The 14,575-nt window shown below is 32.9% G+C and overlaps 2 protein-coding genes across 2 annotated transcripts; both read right to left on the bottom strand.

Annotated features, from left to right (window-relative positions):
* Positions 1–2,226: 2,226 nt before the first annotated feature.
* Positions 2,227–3,208, bottom strand: LOC109242918 (serine/threonine-protein phosphatase 7 long form homolog). The gene is made up of 3 exons (XM_019409793.1): positions 3,167–3,208; positions 2,505–3,059; positions 2,227–2,418 (listed from the first exon to the last, which is right to left on the bottom strand). The coding sequence occupies exons 1-3, from the start codon at positions 3,206–3,208 to the stop codon at positions 2,227–2,229; spliced, it is 789 nt and encodes a 262-aa protein (XP_019265338.1).
* A 3,048-nt stretch (positions 3,209–6,256) lies between these two features.
* Positions 6,257–8,089, bottom strand: LOC109242929 (F-box/LRR-repeat protein 25-like). Its single transcript, XM_019409810.1, has 3 exons — positions 6,982–8,089; positions 6,502–6,680; positions 6,257–6,349 (listed from the first exon to the last, which is right to left on the bottom strand). Exons 1-2 carry the CDS (start codon positions 8,032–8,034, stop codon positions 6,576–6,578), a joined length of 1,158 nt encoding a protein of 385 aa, XP_019265355.1. The 5' UTR covers positions 8,035–8,089; the 3' UTR covers positions 6,257–6,349; positions 6,502–6,575.
* Between the last annotated feature and the right edge of the window lie 6,486 nt (positions 8,090–14,575).

Raw genomic sequence — 14,575 nt, 5'->3', positions numbered from 1 at the left:
CATATTGTAGGAATCCGTGAGTGAAGGCATGCTGGTCCGATGGTAATGTTAGGTGCAGATACTGGATATATCTATACAGTTTGGAGGCAATGACAGAAATCATTGTATGTTTGAGGAATGGTATGATGAACCCATTAACCAGGAATACTACAAATCAATTTTTTGCAGTATGTTTGGAATATGAACACTGAATACCAACGCCAGATCTTTGAAATGCAACAACAAATTGCTGCACTGCAGAAGAAACTAAAAGAGGCGGAAGAAGAAAAAAATAAAATGGAAGAGAAATTTAAGTGGTTCGAGCAGAGAATAAAAATAAAATGGAAGAGAAATTTAAGTGGTTCGAGCAGAGAATAATGGGCGGTAATGACTAAACAAACACATGTATGTGTTGATTGTGGTATTTTATCTTTATGTTTTTCATGTCATGTATTTTCACTAGTTGAATCGAATTTAAATTATGTTAAGTTGCTATGTTTGTTTTGCCCAGTTTTACTATTAAAATAACAAAGAAACCGAGAAATAAAAACATAATGCACATATAATGCTAAACCATGGATAAAGTTGCTATTATTTACTGATTGTTATATGTACATAAAATAAAATAAAAACTTAATGTGTCCCACAACCTTTATGCTTTAAAGCAGCCGCTGGCCTTAGGCGCATCCCATCCCACCCGGCTACACTATCAGGATCATCCTCACCACGACGCCTCTTTATCGGAGGATGAGCTGCAACATGATCGTCAGTAAGGCTGGCAGGCTCGGTAGAAGGGGTCATCGGTGCAACAGTAACCTACAGAATAATGACATATTTTAGTATATGAAATATATATTAGTAATGTAGGGGTTGACTACATAAAAATAATTAAAATGTCTTACTATGGTCTCAGCGGGCTTCTGAATATAATCATCCGTCTCAGGCATGTCAGCGTCGCACCTAGTGGCCTCCGCGACTGGCGAGGAGGATGGCTTCAAAAAAATATATGCTTTAGATATTTATGACTAATCAATGAGATAAACACAAAATATAAGTAATAGTAATACAAACTAACCAAATCCTGTGGAAGATCCTCAGCATCCCTCTGTGGTGAGCCATAACTAATTCGGCGCCCACTATCCACATCTCGTACCGGACGAGCATCAACAACCGTCGATGCCTCTGGAGGGTCAGGAAAATACACATCCCAGTCATGTGAGGTAAAGGCCGTGCCCGCAATCGACAATGGAGCTGACGGGGTCACCTGCGAAGTCCCTAGAGTAAGCCCCAGGCTAAATGACGAGATATCAGTAGGATCAGGGTGGTCACCCGGCTAATCAACTCCAACATCCTCAACAGGTGCCTCAACGCCCCCTTGCTGGGGACCACCTCCTCGCCGAGCCCCACAACCTCGTGGGACACCCCTACCTCGTGGCACACCCCTGCCACGCCGACCACGTTCAGGCTGCACTACTAGCCCACGATGGTACTGCTCTGGCGCCATATAATCAGCCTCGTGTCCTAAGCGCTCATCATCTGGGCTCCCTGCAATGTTCGGGCAGCCAAATCTGTAACCTACCGGCCATAGTCGTGTAAAGAGGCTGCTCCCTCGCCGGTATGCTGCTGCATCTATAGTCCCAACTGGTGGAACAGATGTAGGCCAATAACCTGCACAACATGTAAAATATTAATTACGAAACGGTAATGTTAACGTTATAACTAAGTATACCAAATAACATACCAGCGCCTCATGCCTCCCGGCGTATGGAACGAACCGACCCCCAGCGCGATGAACAAGATTCCCAATGAAAAGTCGGGTAATGTTGCGGTACCAGCCCATATACGCATGCTCACCATTTATAAGATCGGGTGGAAGGGGTGGCGGAATCAGGTCACGCCGCTGGTCTCAAGTCTCGATCTGCAACTCTAGCCATGCCTCATATGCCTGGTCAACCCTCGAACGATTATCCTGCTGGTAATGTGTCCTAAGACAAGCGGGCGGTGGAGGTACAAGCTGCGGTCGACCAAATTAGCGAAGGACTCGCTCGGTGGTATGATGCTCGACAATATCGAGACACATCAACGGGACGGAAGAGCTCCAGATAAGTCGCCCGGTCGAGCAATCATCGGGCAAACCAGCTATTAACTCGTCGCTGTATGGCCTCCAAATGAACTATTACGTAAAAATAGGAATCCTGAGTATAAGCAAGACATATAAATCCAGGCCAAGTAAACTTAAGTATAGAATTATCTGCGCGGCCTCCAGCAAATCCAACAAATCGCTGCAATAGGGAGATTATGTCGAGCCTCGTACTCGCGTCCGTATCCCCGCCTATCAACCCACCTCCTAGCTAAAGGGAGAAACGGTGTAGGTGGTTCATCCTGAGCTATGGGTGGTAGAGGTGGTTGAAACTGCAGGAATCGCTCCCAGGCCCAAACCTAATATACAATTTGGACGTAAAATTTAAGGTATATTTTTATGATGTATGTTATAATGAAGAGAGTATTTGACTATATGTTTTCACCTGCAGCAATGGCATAAATACTGCAACGTCTCGCTGGGTGCCTATGCATGCCTGGCACATCTGCCTGTACAAGTAACCAAGAACAACAGCACCCCAGCTGTACTGATGTAAATCATCTAGCCACTCAAGATGATGAAGAAATTTCAAACTGACTAGGTTTCCCAAAGTGTTCGGGAACAATACGCCTCCAAACATAAGCAGCAGTAACAACCTCGTGTACCGGTTAATATGAAGATCCGGTGTATCATGAGTAATGTCAGCATGCATGGCCTCCAAATGCAGTCGGACGGGCGTTAACGCAAGACGACTAGCCCCAACCAATGCACCCTCATCCTCTGGCCGAAAATCGGTGAGCCGCTGCAACGTCTCCAGGTACTGTTCTCCCGTATAATCTCTCATGGCATGCGGCAAAGCAACAGGAAGTCCATCAACCGGCAGCCCATACAGAACCTCCACGTCCTGCAGCGTGATAGTGGTCTCGCCAATGGGCAAATGGAATGTGTGCGTTTCTGGTTGCCACCGCTCTATCAAAGTCGTGATCAACGACCAATCCAGCTGCAGCCGATTGATCTCAATGATCCTATAGAAACCCGTATCCTGCAGCGTCTGACTATACAAGGATGGAGCTGGCGGGTCTTAAGAAAGTCCCACATATCGTCTACTCTCCTAGAACGTAAAGTCTGGGCCAATAACTGCCCCTCCATATGTAGGAAGACTACGCTCGACCTGTAGCAATAGTAGCTCTAGGAGGCAGGTCCGGGATGCAATGGCGGAACCTCCATGACGACTACTGTAAATTGAACAAAATTAATTACATTATTTTTCTTTTTCATTGCTTAAATATATTGCAAGACCTTGAATATTAAATTTTATTCGATATTTTTACTATATTGTTAATTAGGTTGATACATTTTTAATATTATAATTTTATATTTTATATGTTACTTTAATATGTAAGTTTTATTACTTTATATGTTAGTTTTGTTATTTTATATGTTTGTTAGTTATTCACTTATTTTTTTTTTACTATACATGATTTAATTATTAAATATTCACATTTTGGTTCCGGATACAATATTTGAGGCCTAGTAGCACCAATGTATCCTGAATTCTTATGTTCGGGATGAGAAATTTTTTTCGATTTATCACTCAACAGGTCTGTTATTTTATATGTTAGTTTATTATTGTATATGTTAGTTTTATTATTTAATATGTTAGTTTTATTATTTTATATGTTTGTTTGTTTGTTTGTTACTGACTTATTTTTTACTATACTAAAATTAAATAATTAATTTTCATAACTATACAAGATTTAATTATTAAATATTCACATTTTGGCTCAGGACACAATATTTGAGGCCCACTAGCACCAATGTATCCTGAATTCTTATGTCCTTACGTTTGTTGACTATAATTGGAGATAGTTTATGTTTGAACTATCAGCTGTTTGACGTACTTTTGGGAATAAGAGATACTTAAATGATTAATTTCTATAACTACAAGGATACTATGCTAAAAGGCTCCACGAAGGGGGTTCAAAAATTATTTTTGTAGTTAGTGGAATTGAACCTATGACCTTGTGAAGGTTTTGAACCCCCTTGACCACAAAACTACACTTTTGAGTTGTGTTAAAGGGGGTTCAAAACTTAATATATAGAGGTAAAAAATAAATTTTGCCTTGTATATACAGTGTAATTTTTCGGCGAAGGGGAGGTGAACCCCCCTCCGCCCCCCTAAATCCGCCCCCGACTACAGGGAACTAAAGTAATAATTTATCTAGTTTACTAGTCTTTTAGCAAATAAATAATCTAAACCGGATAAAAATAACAAATCAATTTAATCACAAAACAATCACGAAAATACATATAGCACAGTAAAAAGTAAATAATTAATATTTCTTTTAACAACTAATAACAATTTCTCTATTTTACGAATTTTTTTAGCACATTAATACTATAGTCCGGATAAAATACAACAAATTAGTTAAATCGCAAAACAATCACAAAATAGCGTACAGCACATAAAAAACAACTAATATGCATTTTTTATACAAGTTTTAATAAAAACTAAGTCGGAATACCTCCATTTAAGATTTTTAGAAAATTAAAGATTTTGTGATTTGAAGCCGAAACAAACAACAATGTCCGAGATAATGCCTTAGCTAGCACGTGGGATCGAGAATCTTTACTGTTTGTGCGATGGGTGGGCTCCATTCAATTTTTTTGATTAAAAATGGAGGGGGGGAGGCTACGATGATTCTATTTTGGGGGAAGGTAGAAGACGATCTATATTATATATATAGCGTCTTTTGTAGCGTCTTAACAAAAGACAGCTATAGTTTCCCGCTTATAGCGTCTTTTAAAAAGACGCTATATATATTTTGGTCATTATGTTTTTCTTCCACATATTTTTGTTCTTTGAGTCCAAAAGAATCACATTTGGTTCGGCACTCTTGTTTAGCAGCTACCCTGAAATAGAAAGAAAACATCAAACCCTTATACGAAACATGAGCAGCTTTGACATGATCATTCAGTATGGGACATTTTCTACCATAGCAAAGAAAATATCCAAAATAAACTTTGTTACATACTAAGAGACGTGTTATAACTCTTTTAACATGCTGCGAAACATCTCCCAGAGATATTAACAAGCTTCAGAGATGTTGACAACAAAAAGAGTAACAGCAACATAAAGTTGTTTCTCTAGAACAAATTAAATCACCCACTACATACCTTGACTTCCATCAGGGAAGGGGTTAAAACAATCAATAGGACAATATTTGTTAGTACAATATATGCACATCTCTTGTGTCTGCAAATGCCATATCTGTAGTTGCTCCTCAATATTCCATGAAATTTGTTCTTTTCATAACTGTTTCAACTATTGAGGTTCTTGATACTAGCTACTATTGTAGATCGACATGAATTACAAGGAAATGTTGAACAAGAAGAGAAGCTTATAAGGTACTCCCGTAACGAGTCACTTGATTATGCAATATTCCTATCGCATTTTGACGAGGGAATGAATATTAATTGGGATAAAGCTGTAAGCATATAGTACTATATATGTAAAAGGTGCTTGCAGAAATAGCTAATGCAGGGAAGTAGATAGCTGTGTTACCCTAAAAAATTTGACAGCAGTAAGCTGTCCCATAGTAGGCGTGCATGCGGCAAATTATCATAATAGGTGTGGCTTATCTGCTCATCTTAGTAGTACCAGGAAAACAAGAGTTGCAGGAAATCTTTCTCAATGCACATATAGGACATAAAAGATTTACAACAAACAAAAACCTTCATGAGATACCAAGTTACCATAACATTAATTCGGTATGACATAAGGGTAAGCTCAAACGAGAAGATAGCAACTACTTACATAGAGAAGTTAAAGATTCATGATTACATGAGCAGCATATCCAAAACTCGATATAAGGCAACATTTCTAGCATCCAGAGACAGGAAACTACTAGAAGTCTAGTGATGGAAAGCTCACTCCTGGAAGATAATCGCACAATTGGAGGAGGATCTTGGGCAACCTAACAACTTCTCTGCCAATCGAAATAAATATCGGGACACGCAGTTCATCGAACATATCTCGCACCTTCTTCTCTTTAATTTGATAACGAACTTCTCCAAAACCGATGCATTCTTTAACAAAAATTCTGAAAGTTTGAAAAGCTTCTTGACATAGTCCCATTTGACATAATACTTCAAGCACAACCCGGAGGAGATGGCAAGCTTAACATTCTTGAGGTTGGGAAATGCAAAGCTTGATAACCCATTCTGCAAATCAATATCATCTCCTTCGGCCAAATATATTAACTCAAAGCGGCAGCGGGAATTTTCAGGCTGGAGAAAGATAATCAGAACCAAATAAAGGTCAGCCTAATGGAAATTGCGCAACAGTGAAAAAATATGATTTCCCAGTAGATGTGTCTGACACATAATGATATAAGAAACAACAAATTTAACGGTACTTGGGAATGATTATAATTGCTAACCATATCATAAAGATTCATGGCGGAGGTAACCCAAGAAAAGATTGATAGTGCAATAATCCTTTTCATTTCAGAGCTCATTTGCCATACAAATTAAACTTTTTCATATGCAACTCCAGCGCTAGATATTTGCATTTCCATTCTGGAACCGGCACTCCTTTGAACTGCAACATGCACAGGACCTGGTGCAAAATCCCAATGGAAGTAGTAAAGACCGGAGAAAGCAATAACAACAAAAAGAAAGTACTTCGCAGCAGAGGGTTAAGTGTATAGCTTTTGCCGGTATGATACAAGAAGTACCGGACTTTGAAAAGTTGACAAAAGAATAGCAAAAGGGCACAAAAGGACACAAATATCCGTAATTTACTCTAGCTGCTTTTATGAAATTTGGGCAAAGGTTCTCAATTGTATAATGTTTACATTCTGCAACTGTCTGTTAAAGATAGATCAGAGAAGCTAAGGACTTATGAGTTAAAAACATACCTCCGTGAACCAACTTCCCATTGTTACCTCGGTTGCACAACTCAACTTTTGAAGATAATCTTGGACAAGGTTCCTAAAAACTTGATGATAGTCACCACAACTATCTTCCGCATCATCAAATTCTTCGGCATTAATAGCGAAGACGTCTTTGATACATATAATATTGAAAGTAAGCTTAGCACTAACCAAGGAGGACACATCCACAAGCCTACACTTGAGGTCATAAAGCTCTCCTGAAATCTCCAGATGCTGAAGATAGGGGGCAATAATTTCCAAGGAATGATCTCTTCCATCATCAAGCAACGTATAATTTTTCAGCTTCAGTCTCTTCAATTTTGAAGACCTAATGTCGAGGCGACTAAACTCCCAAACACAATATAGTTCCATAGTTTCCAAAGCAGGACAACCTGAGAGTAAGTTCACAATATGTTCATCCCATAAGCCCAAAAACTCCAAGTGTATGCTCTTCAGAGACTTCCACGATACGACGATGTCAGGACCTAAGCAACAACTAGAAAATACTAAAGATATCAAAGACGAACAGGCGCAGAAAGATTCAGGCAACGTGCAACAGCCATCCTCAACATTTGAATATAATTCAACAGCTTCCACATTTTTTTCAACAGCAAAAGTAAGCCATCTGCAGATTTGCGAGTCGTGTACTACATGACCTCCTTCCGAAGAGTAATACCGATCCGGGTGAGTGCAGTTGAGGGCAAACTTTTTAATTTTGGAAGAAACGGAATGATGTAATACATAGTCAATAAAGGATGCGAATTCTTCTGTCATCCCCCCGATGTAATTTCTACGATTGAAATTGAAGTTACAAGCAAAAGTCCAGAGATAGTGCCACCTTTTTGAGAGAATAAATGTTCTGAATGCGTCTTTTGTCCGCAAAAGAGAGAGAATTTGAACAAGGAGTGGGTCGGGCAGCTCACTGAGTCGGTCTAGGGTTTCTTCAATGTCAGTCTCTTTCTGTTTCTTCGACGGTGGAGGATTTCCCAAATTACTACTACTACATGTAAAGCCGTCATCTTTGCTGGAAGAAGCCATGATTTTGGGTCCAAATGGATTTGGAACCCTCTCTACTGTAGAGTTGGAGCTGATGTTGGAATGAGTTACGAATTAGGAAAGTGGTCTTTTATGTCTATTAATTAATAGGAGTAGAAGGGCCACGTGTTGTTATTTTAGGAGAAGGGAGGCAACGTGGGCAGGTAAATTTTTTTCATTTTTCTTGGGTAAATCAAAACTTTCGTTACTAAACTGAAACTAGTAGTCGTACCTGCGATGCGCGATCAGTATTAAAATATATTAATTAAATTAAATTATAATCGGTTTGTTTGATCCTATTAAATTGTATTGCTTTAATAAAATTTAATTATCATCTTACTTGTCAACGATATACCAAATAATGAAATCTCTATTAAATCAAAGATACTTATATAGTTAGTGAATAACTTTTTTGTTCTATATTTTTTTTATTATATTAACCAATATTTAATATTCGCTTTCTTTTTGTAATATATGAGAAGATTTATAATTTATTACTATTGAAATATTTTTTTAGTTTAAATTTTATTCTATTATTCTTAATAATATTATCAAAATTTTAATGAACAAAATCTCTGTTAAACTAACGGGACTTATACATGTAGCGCATTGAATAACGTATTTGTTATGTATTTTTCTTTATTATATCATCTAACATTTAATATTATTTCATTGTTAATAGAAAGTTTTATTAGCATATTACTTTATTAAATATTTTTCTCTGAAAGTTTTTTTATGTCTTTATTTCGATTTATTTATTTTAAAATAATTTTAAAACTCAACTTGAAGCTAATCCCCATTTGAATTGGTAATTTATTATTTTTAATTATGTGTTTTTATTTTTAAAATTATTTTAAAACTCCAACTTGAAAATACATCCCGATTTGAATGGGTAGTTTTTCTTCTCTTTCTTTCGTTTTTTATAGCTAATTTTTTTTTTTGCTTTTTTATTTTTAAGATAATTTATAAACTCCAACTTGAAACTACTCCCTTCCAATTTGAATGGGTAGTTATTATTTTATATATTTATTTTTCATTTTTTAATTATATTTAGTTATAAGATATCATATCTTATTAATTTCAAATAAAGTAACCGATTAATATATATATATATATATATATATATGTTAGTTTTTATTTTATTTTATTATTTTCATTTTTTATATATATTTAAATTCAAAAATAATAACCAAATAACTTTTGTTCTATTTTTTCTTTATTATATTAGCCAATGTTTAGTATTCGCTTTCTTTTTGTAATATATGGGAAGATATATAATTTATTACTGATAAAATATTTTTTTTTTAAATTTTATTCTGTTGTTCTTAATAGTATTATCTAAATTTTAATGAATGAAATCTTTGTTAAACTGTTGGGACTTATACAGGGAGCGCATTGAATATATTTTTTGTTATGTATTTTTCTATATTATATCATCTAATATTTAATATTATTACATTTTTAATAGACAAATTTATTAGCATATTACTTTATTTAATATTTTTTCTCTGAAAGTATTTTAGTTTCTTTATTTTCGTTTTTTTATTTTAAAATAATGTTTAAAACTCCAATTTGAAACTACTCCCAACTTTGAATTGGTAATTCATTATTTTTTTAATTTTATTTTTTATTTTTAAAAATTATTTTAAACTCCCACTTGAAACTACTTCCCGATGTGAATGGGTAGTTTTTCTTCTCTTTATTCATTTTTTATAGCTATTTATTTTGCCTTTTATTTTAAAATAATTTAAAAACTCCAACTTGAAACTACTCCCACCAATTTCAATGGGTAGTTATTTTTTTATATATTTATTTTTTTGTTTTTTTTATATTTAATTATAAGATATCTATATTTATTAATCCAAATAAAGTAACTAATTAATATACATGTATATATATATATATAAAAGGTAGTATTCGCTTTCTTTTTGTAATATATGAGAAGATATATAATTTATTACTGATGAAATATATTTTTGTTTTAAATTTTATTCTGTTATTCTTAATAGTATTATCTAAATTTTAATGAATAAAATTTCGTTAAACTGTTGGGACTTATACAGGGAGAGCACTGAATAAATTTTTTGTTATGTATTTTTCTATATTATATCATCTAATATTTAGTATTATTATATTTTTAATAGATAAATTTATTAGCATATCACTTTATTTAATATTTTTTCCCTGAAAGTTTTTTAATTTCTTTATTTTCGTTTTTTTATTTTAAAATAATTTTTAAAACTCCAATTTGAAACTACTCCCAAATCTGAATTAGTAATTCATTATTTTTTTAATTTTATATTTTATTTTAAAACTCCAACTTGAAACTACTTCCCGATTTGAATGGGTAATTTTTCTTCTCTTTTTTCATTTTTTTAGCTTTTTTTTTTGCCTTTTATTTTAAAATAATATAAAAACTCCAACTTGAAACTACTCTCATCCAATTTGAATGGGTAGTTATTCTGTTGTTCTTAATAGTATTATCTAAATTTTAATGAATAAAATCTCTGTTAAACTGTTGGGACTTATACAGGGAGAGCATTGAATAAATTTTTTGTTATGTATTTTTCTATATTATATCATCTAATATCTAGTATTATTATATTTTTAATAGATAAATTTATTAGCATATTACTTTATTTAATATTTTTTCTCTGAAAGTTTTTTAATTTCTTTATTTTCGTTTTTTTTTATTTTAAAATAATTTTTAAAACTTCAATTTGAAACTACTCCCAAATTTGAATTAGTGATTCATTATTTTTTTAATTTCATTTTTTATTTTAAAATTATTTTAAAACTCCAACTTGAAACTACGTCCCGATTTGAATGGGTAGTTTTTCTTCTCTTTTTTCATTTTTTAGCTATTTTTTTTTTGCCTTTTATTTTAAAATTATTTAAAAACTCCAACTTGAAACTACTCCCACCCAATTTGAATGGGTAGTTATTTTTTTTTTAAATTTTTATTTTTCGTTTTTTATATTTAATTATAAGATATCTATATTTATTAATACAAATAAAGTAACCCATTAATATATACATACATATATACATATATATATATATATATATATGGTAGTTTTTTATTTTATTTTATTATTTTCGTTTATTATATCTATTTAAATTCAAAAATAATAACCAATAACTAATTATAAACTAAATAACTAATATGCCATGTGGCTTTTTTTTAGGTTGCCACCTGGCTTAAGGAGAGGGCTTTTTCTTCTCCTTTTAATAATACTAGTATTAGTACCCGCGCGATGCGCTGTTAATATATTCAAAATTAATGTTTTAGTATTTAAATTATCTTTTTCTTATTGAGGACATTTATTTCAAATACCCAACTAATATCATAGTATATAATTCTTCAGGAAGAGTCATTTCATAGGAAAGTCAGCTTGAAAGCAACGAACATATATGCATAATAACTTCTGAAGTATGAATATACTGTAAATTAAAGTATGGGCTGGCAACACATAATTCTTTACTTCTATACATTAAATAATCACAAATTTTCGGTACAAACCATAATAGATGGTACATCTTTTACTAAAAGTAAGAAAGGTTGTTGAAAGAAACTATCACCTTAATCAATAAACAGAAACATGAAACGATCGATATAATGAGTGAAATCTGACTGACTACATGCAATTTAGTGGCACCAAATCATTACAGAATCACAAAATTGGAACGAAAATAGGTTGTTCTCCTTTACTTGTCTTTTTCAACTCCTTTATGAGTTAAAGATGGGATGCAAAATCCCACCTTAAACTTACCCCATTAAACTTCAATGAAAGCACCATTCCTGCTGCTAATAGCATAGTAGCGTTCAAAAGTTCAATGAATAATATTTAATAATGTTGAACGGCAGAACATCTAAATAATGGTTAAAACATCTTTCCACATTATAAGTGATCAAATAATAGATGGCGCATCTTCTAGAAAGTCATATAAATAGTTCAATAAAATATAAATAGCTTGCTGAAAGAAAACTCAGACTGGAAGCGGCAAGTGCAAAAAAAGCAACAAAAATATTATATTCATCCAACGGGAAAACACCTGACAATCGGCAATATCAATGCCAACATCATATCCAATCTTTGCTTTATCCCATTTAATAAGATCATCTCCTTGGTTTGAACAGAAAGACATTTGAATATAAGATGCATTGACGACTTGTTTATTACCACCTAGATAAATTAACAGGTCGTACTGCCAAATAATATTGAGATACACAATAGGCAAGAACTACCTTCCCGCAAGCAAGATTAAGGACTGCATCCCCTCTTTTGGCATAAAGTTGAATCAAGACATTGTTGATCTAACATGCTAGAAAACCTTATTAGTAATGAACTATGCAGAAAAACTTTTCCCATGAATAAACTACACATACCCAATTGTTAAGTTTTTTTTAAATGAATGATAGGACTTGCTTCGCTCTCTTCAAGAGTTTGGTTAGTCCTCGCGCTGTAATGATCAACCAACTTCCTGGCAAAGATTTTTGTACTCTCATCTTCAAGAAAATGAGTGTCGCCTGACACCGGTTCAAACTTATATCAAAACGCAATAGAAAATCAATTGTAGCAAAACACTTTAGCAGCTAAAATAACAGTAAAATTCTCTAACTTTCAGGGTACTAATATAACGATGAAAACAAATGTTCTATAACCATACAATACAAATAGAATGTCAATAATCAAGTGAGATTTGTCTTACCGAAAAAATATGAGAAAAAATACCTTCTGGGTTGTGCTCTCAGAGTTAGACCCATTCTAAGTTTCAATCACTGCATTTTAACATGGTTAGTTTTAAGACCTTGGAATTAAAAAAAAATCTAAGCAATTCAGTCCATTTAAACATTTATAAAACCTCTTGCCAAGAAAAAGGAAGAAGAATTTTTCAAATAATACAAAAATATAAATTGAGAATAAGCAAAGAGAAAAAAGCAGAAAGAAAGATAGATTGGGATATAAGAATATAAATTGAGAATAAGCAAAGAAAAAAAAGCTAAAAGAAAGATAGTTTGGGGGCTTTGGCTTTAGGATCTCAGCGGTTTCAAGAGGTTTTTTTTTTAAATTCTAGCAGTTATTTTGGCTTTTGAAAAGCTATTTTAGAGTGCAGTAAAAAATGAACCGTTTTTGGAGCCTTCTTTTTGTTTTTGCCTATTTTCTAGTTTCAAATAATTCTAGTAGTTATTTTGGCTTTAAGAGCAATTTTGAAGTGCAGTAAAAAATGAACCGTCTTTTAGAGCCTTTTTTTAGGCCTGTTTTCTAGTTTCAAATAATTTTAAACTCCAATCTTTTGGGAGATTTGTCCAAAATATGACACTTGTTGAAATATGATTATGCCACTTGGCATTACTATATTCTTCTGCTTCTTCTTTTATATATAGATAGATATAGAAGATATAGATATAGATATAGATTTCATTTTTTTATTTTAAAACTCCAACTTGAAACTACTCACCGATTTGAATGGGTAGTTTTTCTTCTTCTTTTTTAATTTTTTTTATTATAGTTAATTTTATTTTTCTTTTTTTCTTGTTTTTTTTATTTTAAAATAATTTTAACACTCCAACTTGAAACTACTCCCACCCAATTTGAATGTGTAGTTATTTTTTATATATTTATATTTTCATTTTTTTTATTATAACTAATTATGAGATATCTATATTTATTAATTAAAATAAAGTAACCAATTAATATATATATTGTTTTTTATTATTTTTTATTATTTTTGTTTTTATAGATATGTAAATTCAATTACAATAACTAATAATTAATTATTAACTAAAAAACTAAATAGTANCATCCGGCAAGTGTAGAATTCCCATTGATTACCATTTGATTGCTTTTGGCTGTTGTTTGTGGAGTGTTGTTTTTCTCATGAGAGCCGTCTTGATCCTTCCCCGATTTGCCTTCATTGTTTGCGTCAGATCTTTGGTTCTGTATCTTCGTTTTTTACGATCATGTTTCTTTCCTTTTTCAAACCAAACGTATACTGTAGAATTATACAAAAAAACAAGATCAACGAATTATATATCCAAATTTAAGAATTCATTCCGGCACAGAGTAAAATCTTCCCTCTATAGTACTAATGTGTTAAAAGTTGGAAAAAGAATATATATTAGAATTTACAAAGAAAAATGATTTCAAATCAATGTGGGGACAAATAAACAAGCTTCTGCTGATCCTGTTACTAGTCTTCCAAAGTTAATTAGCGATGATCTAAATTCAGAACTAATAAAAAGGGGGGAAAACCCAAAAAGTGATTGCAGACCTGAACATAAAGTACTATTCTCTCCGTTTCAAAAATAGTCTTAGATTGACTTACACAAACTATAATAAAGAAGGAAAGACTTTTAAGATATCTAATATTAAATAAGTCATAGCATTTATGTAACAGTAAAACTTTTGAAATTTGTGGTCTGAAACCTGTCATACCATTGTGTAACTATAAATGCTTCATATATTAAGAAAATATTTTAAAATAATTTAAAAAATCCATCTTGAAACTACTCCCGCCCAATTTGAATGGGTAGTTATTT

This window comes from Nicotiana attenuata, unplaced genomic scaffold (genome assembly GCF_001879085.1).
Source record: "Nicotiana attenuata strain UT unplaced genomic scaffold, NIATTr2, whole genome shotgun sequence".
Classification (NCBI taxonomy): domain Eukaryota; kingdom Viridiplantae; phylum Streptophyta; class Magnoliopsida; order Solanales; family Solanaceae; genus Nicotiana; species Nicotiana attenuata.
This window is presented reverse-complemented; position numbering and strand designations above follow the sequence as displayed.